We start from the raw sequence: 7,806 nt of genomic DNA, 5'->3' as shown, positions 1-7,806 counted from the left end.
TGTAGTGTAACCAACAGAACACTAGAGGGCACTCCTGTGCAGAAAAAGGTTATAGGGTTGTAATGAGAAAAGAAGAATAAATGGATGTTCAATAACAGAGCTGTTTGCGTGTCCTGATGTTTCACCTCCGAGTTTAAGATATAACCATCTGTTACATGGTGTCAGAAGTGGTTTCCACAACCTGGAAAGAATGAAATAAGGAATTGAGGGAGAAAAGAATGCGATGTTGCACACGGACTGCAAGAAAAAAAAAAGGGAATTGAAACAGTGCTCAAGTGCAATTGAGAACGGGCCAGTGAAAAAAAAAAGAAAACGATCATCGGAGCAGTGCGCTCGAGATTAAGAGTAAGTGAACAGTCAAAATATGGATCAGATATTTTCACTGACACCTCCGGGAAGTTTCAACTTCGACGAGCCTAGTTCATGGCCACAGTGGATGCGCCGCTTTGAACGATTCAGAGTAGCATCGGGCCTTGCAGAAAAACCCTCCGCCTACCAGGTAAACTCTCTTCTTTACATTATGGGGGAGAAAAGTGACGATATATTAAATACGTTACCCCTAAGCGAGGAAGAGAAAAAGAGTTATGAAGAAGTCAAGAAGGCTTTAAGTGAGCACTTTATCGGCAGACATAATGTTATTTATGAGAGAGCGAAATTCAACAGCAGATTTCAACAGCCTGGCGAATCAGCAGAGAGTTTTATCACGGACGTGTATAAGCTCGCGGAACACTGCAGATATGGCGACCTTCATGAGGAAATGATCAGAGACCGTATTGTAGTGGGCATAAGAGATGCAAAGCTCTCAGAGAGACTGCAACTAGATCCAAATTTGACATTGGATAAAACAATAACTCAGGTCAGACAAAATGAGGAAATAAAACGTCAGCAGCCAATAATAAGACGAGAAAAGTCCGAAGTAAAAGAAGTTAACGTTGATGCAGTCGTAACAAAGAGAACATCTAAAGCAAAAATGACATTACAAAAGGCAGAGGGGACAGTGCAGAGAACGCAAAGTTTTTACAATGCGACTCCTAAAATAAAACAGATGGATTCCTGCAAGCGATGCGGAAAAAGTCCACAACACCCATGGAAATTGTGTCCAGCTAGAGAAGCGGAATGCAGAAAATGCAGAAAAAAAGGACATTTTGCTACAGTATGCCGGTCAGTTCAAAGACTCGAAGCGATCGTTGACAGTTCATATGATGAGTCTGCATTCTTGGGAACAATCCAGACCCAAAAACAAGAGAATATGTGGCAACAGAAAATACTGGTGAATAAAGAACCAATCACCTTTAAAATAGATACAGGTGCAGCAGTCACAGCTATTCCAGCATCTTTGTATTCAGCTGAAAAGCAAGGGAAACTCAAAGATTCCAAAAAGAAGATCCTGGGACCTAACAGTACTCCATTGAAAGTGATGGGTACGTTTAGTGCATGCCTGCAGAAGGACAAAAAGAGAATTTGGCAGGATATATATGTGGTAACGGATCTAGTGATGCCGCTGCTTGGACTGCCTGCAATTCAAAGCTTACAATTACTACAACAGGTAGCCAACATACACAAACCTGGAGAGCAGTACAAGGCAATGTTCCCCAAAGTTTTCTCGGGACTCGGAAAATTAGAGGGCAGCTACAAGATCAAACTGTCGGAAGGAGCCGTCCCGTATGCTCTATCAGCCCCACGACGAGTACCGCTACCGCTCGTGGAGAAAGTAAAACTGGAACTCCACAGAATGGAAGAAATGGGAGTCATTCGACGAATCGAAGAGCCTACTCCCTGGTGCGCGGGTATGGTTGTCGTGCCAAAACCGAATGGCAATATCAGGATTTGCGTCGATCTCACACGGTTGAACGAGAATGTGTGCAGAGAAAGACACATACTGCCAGCTGTAGATGAGACTTTAGCACAGCTAGAGGGAGCAGCTGTGTTCTCCAAATTAGATGCCACATCTGGGTTCTGGCAAATACCCTTGCATGAAGACTCCGAGCCTCTAACAACATTCATTACACCCTTTGGGAGATATTGCTTTCGGCGTCTTCCTTTTGGGATATCTTCAGCCCCGGAGCATTTCCAGCTCAGGATCTCTCAGATCATTGCAGGAACGACTGGAGCTCTTTGTCATGCAGACGATGTCCTAGTGTTTGGAAAAGATCAAAAAGAACACAATGAGAGACTGTGTGAGGTGCTGAAGAAGTTTGAAGAAGCAGGACTAACACTGAATGATAAGTGTGTCTTTGCTGTTGATAGAGTGAAGTTCCTAGGCCATACCATAAGTGCTCAAGGGATCGAAGCAGACGAGGACAAGATTAAAGCCATCCTCAACATGCCTGAGCCAGAGAACGTGGAAGGTGTGAGACGTTTCATGGGAATGGTTAACTACGTCGGGAAGTTTTCACCTCATTTGCCGACTCTCACGAAGCCACTGAGAGACCTGTTAAGAAATGACAACACCTGGACATGGGATGCACAGCAGAAAGAAGCGTTTGCAAAAGTAAAGAAAGAACTCAGCTCACCAGCTATACTAGCACAGTATAGTCCGAACAGTGAGACTATAGTTTCAGCCGACGCTTCATCTTATGGTCTAGGCGGGGTGCTCATGCAGAAACAAAAAAATGGTGAGTGGAGGCCTGTCGTATATATCTCAAGGAGTCTAACCCCCACAGAGACACGATATGCACAAATTGAAAAAGAAGCTCTTGCGACAACATGGGCATGTGAGCGACTCAGTGCATATTTGCTTGGATTGGAATTTACAGTGCATACCGACCACAAACCCCTAATATCACTGTTGGGCAACAGACCAATTGATGATTTACCTCCAAGAATTCTTCGTTTCAGACTGAGGCTGCTCAGATACAAGTACAACATCATGTACGTTCCAGGAAAACAACTGGTCACGGCAGATGCGTTGTCACGAGCGCCATCGGGACCTGAAAAATCAACAGAAAACGAAACATTGGAGGATGAGTGCAGAGTTTTTGTGGATCTCATAGTTCAACAAATCCCTGCAACAAAAACAAAACTGAAACAGATTCAGGAAATGCAGAATGAGGATCTAACCTGCCAACAACTAAGACAGTATACACAAAAAGGATGGCCAGACCATCAGAAAACGGTGTCGGAACATCTCGTGCCATACTGGTCTCATAGGGCAGATATCCACGTGGCAAACGGTATCCTACTGAAAGGAGAACGAATTGTGATTCCAAAACCCATGCAGAGAGAGATGCTCGAAAGACTTCATCAAGGTCATCAAGGAATGACGAAGTGCATTGCAAGGGCACAGCAATCTATATGGTGGCCAGGTGTTATAAGAGATGTAAGAGAGTTAGTGGAGAGATGCGACATCTGCTGTCAGCATTCCCAGCAGAAAACAGAGCAATTGATGCCAACACCTTTACCAGCGAGACCCTGGCAACGAGTCGCAGCTGATATCTTCCAATGGGAAGGAGGACATTATCTGGTGGTGGTTGACTATTTCTCGAGATATATTGAAGTTGCAAACTTGCCAAAACTCATAACAGCAACAACAGTGGAGAGGCTGAAGGTCATCTTTGCCAGGTTTGGAATCCCTGAAACACTGGTGACAGATAACGGTCCACAGTTTGCGTCATGTGAGTTCGCAGAGTTTTCCCGAGACTATGACTTCAAACATGTCACAAGCAGTCCACGTCACCCCCAGAGCAATGGAGAGGCAGAGCGAGCGGTGCGTACAGTAAAACAAATGCTGAGAAAGAACCAAGACCCTCAGAGAGCTCTTTTGGCCTACAGATCGACTCCATTAGCTCATGGGATCTCACCTGCAGAACTCTTGATGGGGAGAAGAATAAGGTCAACAGTCCCAGTTCCACCTAAATCTCTCACCCCAAGATGGCCTGACCTGAAAGTGTTCAGAAGAAAAGATAGGATGTTAAAAGAGAAACAACAGGAAACATTCAGATCTAGACACAGAGCGAAAAATCTACCAGTCATCATACCTGGACAGAAAGTGTGGATCAGGACATCGAAAACCACTGGAACGGTCCGGGGGGAAGCAGCAACGCCAAGATCGTATCAGGTAGAAACAGAGATGGGAACACTGAGAAGGAATCGAGCTCATCTTACTGTTCTTCCAGAACCAACTCAGCAAGAGGTCAACGTTACAGTGACAAGGTCAGGTAGGATTTCCCGTCCACCAGAAAGAATGGACTTATAAGATGAATTAGCATAGGTAGACCTGCTGTCAAGAAAAGGGCAGAATAACCCCTTCAGCAGAGTCAGGAATGCCCAGGTAGTCTACCCTGGCTTCCAGCTTAAGAAAGAAAGTTCAATGTTATGTTATTGAGATGTTTGTTCCCTGGAAAAAAAAAAAAAAGAGAATATATAACCATGGGGATATAAGTATGTAGAATAATAATAATGAGATTTTGAGACTAAAAGGGGGGGATGTAGTGTAACCAACAGAACACTAGAGGGCACTCCTGTGCAGAAAAAGGTTATAGGGTTGTAATGAGAAAAGAAGAATAAATGGATGTTCAATAACAGAGCTGTTTGCGTGTCCTGATGTTTCACCTCCGAGTTTAAGATATAACCATCTGTTACACTTTTGCCCGCATTAATGGATAAGAAACCTCTCAAGCCTTCTCTTTTCTAACAATTTATAAATTTATAATTTATATAATTTTTCTAACAATTTATATTTATGAATATGAAAAGACTTAAAGATACCCAACTGAACGAACTGAGCATTTGATCTCTCTATCTCTCTCTCTCTCCCTCTGTGTGTGTCAGGTAAACTATTGATGGTTTAGAGCTTAACCCTTTCATTTCTGTGTGATTTTGCCAGCATTAAAGGATAAGAAAAAAATTGTTAGTTTAATAAATTAGGTTAATCATAATATAAAAAGATTTTAAGATAAATACATCTAGACTTATAACACCACAAATGATAACTGCACTCATTTGAAATTGACCTATGATGTCCTATGACATGAAATTCATCTAAATTTAAATGATCTCATGGATATGGCTGTTGTTTGAGTTGGCTCCAGGTTCTGCAGTAAATGTGGCATATTCAAATGACTTTGATGCATATTTATATTTACCCACTTTAAAAGCATACTAACCCTCCGTGCAGGGTGGTGGTGGCACTGGAGCCCATCATCACTGCTTGCAGTTATATATTACTTATCTTTTCATTATGTCTGATGTTCATCTTATTTTACCATTTTTACCTACTATTATTTATATTTAATGCATAATCATGACAAGATTTACATTACATTGCAAGTTCAACTAAGACCTGCTTATACTTCTTGTTAGATGCAACTTTCCTGATGCTGCTGTTGATCATTGCAAAGTTACCTTTCACCTTAATTATTTATTTTGGCTTTATTTTTATTTTTATCAAACACTGGAAATATTACTTACATGGTCTTCACTTCCTCATTTGTAGTGTAGACCAAGACACTAATCATCCACCACAGCTGTTCATCATTTATTTCGTCAGCACCATGTATTTAGTTCATCCCTGTTCACTCTGTGTTTGTCATGTTGGCATTCCATTTCTGAGCTCTTTAAATAAGATAAAAGTTATTTTCATATCATTTTCGTCTTCCTTGGAGTGACTAGACTGGAGGTATGCTATTATCCAGTGTCTGGAGAGCGTCTACCCCCAGTCCAGAACACAGTCGGACCCAGAGCCTGTTTCACCACCTGAGACCACAGAGAAAACTTCAGCTCCTCTAGATACCATCTGTCTTGTGGCTCCACCGGGTTCCCTCGTCCCACCAGCTCCCCCTTGGTCAGTCATAACTCTGCTTCCACCATGGACTTGCAGGTTCCTCTTTCCCTTCAGCATTGCCTCTGTCCTCTGTCACACCAGCATCTACCCTGGTTCCACCTCAGACGCTCATCGCCGCAGCATCACCGTGGCATGGCTTCTTCCCCCCTCAACTCCACCATAGGCTGTCATCTTTGCTGTGCTCTGAGTCCTTGACATCAGGCATCATTCATCATCGCCACCGGGGTGTCGTCATTCCTCCCTCACCATCCTTTCGCCAGCTCCTCGCCTACCTCCAAAGCCCCCACCTTCTCTCCCTCTGTTGTTGTTATGGTACGAAGTGAAGCCTTCCGAAGTGGGGAGTACTGTCACAGTTATGCTCCATTTGTTTTAGTTTTCATGGACTTTCAGTTTGTTTTCATCAGTCGTATGTTCCTTTGTCTTTGTTTCCCGCCACTCATCTGTTTCCTTGGATACCAATCATCCACCACAGCTGTTCATTGTTTAGTTCATCACCACCATGTATTTAGTTCCTCCCTGTTTATGCTGTCTCGCATGTTGCCATTTCATTTCTGTGTTATTTAATTAAACCTTCTGTTATTTTCATATAATCTTTGTCTTTCTTGGATTGAGGTTAGGGTTTGGGTTGATGTATTTGCTTATAATTGGTAGAATGTTTAAAGTAGATACAAACTTTCATCAAAATGTCTTCTTTTGTGTTCAGCAGAACAAAGAATTTTAAATCACTCATCTGTAATACTCTAAAGTAGCCTATTCAACTAATTTCAAAGGATAAAATGTCAAACAAAACAAAAAAACAACAGTTCTTCATTTTATTCATGCTCTTTATTAAGTACAAATTATAATTTGCTATTCAATAGCAGAACATCTAAGAAGTAAGTAGTTCAGAAAAACACTGAACACTTTAACTATTCTTAATTTTAACAATCTTTAAAAAAAAAAATTAAATCACAAAAATATTGAAAAATTAAAAACATCTGCACAACTGTAAAACATTTACTGTGTCAGTGAGTAACTTCACATTCTCATTATCAATCAAATATTAAGTTTAATATGTGGTGGTAGGTATGGCCTCTATCAGTGCAGGTGTGTTGCACACATAAGTTATTTAATGTGTTCCAACTGTACTCTGTCTACCCTATAATGTGCACAATTTATTTGATGATTGGAAGTGCAATCAACATTACTTTGGCATCTGTTTATTTGTGTGTGTGTGTGTGTAATAAATAACATGCAAATTATTATGCAGAGGTAATTTAAAAATATCTTATGACTTATAATAACACCGATGCACACTGTTCAAAACAAAGGAATGCTGCAGCTGGACCTGTATATGCATTTTCCAAAAAGTAACATAAGTCTCCAGTTTTGTCACTAAAAACACATACTAAACTCACTGCAATGTGCAAATTTATGTGCTTTGCAATCCTCCCATCGAGACAAGGGGACAGTGAAAGTGACTCGTTCTGGATGTCAGCCCTGTCTCCTGGTATTTATTTGCATCTTTTTAAAAATACATTTACACTTGAATTAGACCTGTAAAAACTTGAGGTGTGTTGTGACTGAAGATTTACATTCTCTAAGCAGAGTTCGTAGTCCTTTTATAATTTTTTTGCATTTTTCAAATCAATTTGCAAACATCAAATTCAATGTAAATCTGCAAAGTTAAACTTTAACTTCCCCCAGACTTTATGGGCTTAATATTACATGTCTTGTTGTATATTGCAACCAGTTGTTGTGCCACAAATCTTCAATAAATATCTATGAATGCAGCTGTTTTTGCATCCTAGTCCATCAAAGGCTTAAACAGATATGCATCTTTTATCAAAAGCTGGAACAATAACTACCCAGCTAACAGGGAACAATCTCAAAACTTTGGCTATTGTTCTGGCAATATTGTTATAAACAACCTTTTTTTAAGTATCTTATATTATCGAGCATTCTATTAAGGTTATCTGTCTTTAATAACATTATCAAAGCATCATTAGAACACAAATATATTTTTTATACATATATATATATAT

At 40.7% G+C, this 7,806-nt stretch overlaps 1 protein-coding gene across 1 annotated transcript; it reads left to right on the top strand.

The window, feature by feature from the left end:
* The first annotated feature begins 6 nt into the window (after positions 1-6).
* Positions 7-4,573, top strand: LOC125272275 (uncharacterized protein K02A2.6-like). The gene has a single exon (XM_048197016.1). The coding sequence runs from the start codon at positions 365-367 to the stop codon at positions 4,193-4,195; it is 3,831 nt and encodes a 1,276-aa protein (XP_048052973.1). The 5' UTR covers positions 7-364; the 3' UTR covers positions 4,196-4,573.
* Positions 4,574-7,806: the final 3,233 nt, after the last annotated feature.

Source organism: Megalobrama amblycephala, linkage group LG7 (assembly GCF_018812025.1).
Source record: "Megalobrama amblycephala isolate DHTTF-2021 linkage group LG7, ASM1881202v1, whole genome shotgun sequence".
Classification (NCBI taxonomy): domain Eukaryota; kingdom Metazoa; phylum Chordata; class Actinopteri; order Cypriniformes; family Xenocyprididae; genus Megalobrama; species Megalobrama amblycephala.
The sequence above is the reverse complement of the archived record's forward strand: the minus strand, read 5'-3'. Positions and strand labels throughout refer to the sequence as shown.

Excerpts from the sequence above, each read along its gene's own strand:
- LOC125272275 (XM_048197016.1), top strand. The coding sequence starts at position 365 with ATGGATCAGATATTTTCACTGACACCTCCGGGAAGTTTCAACTTCGAC.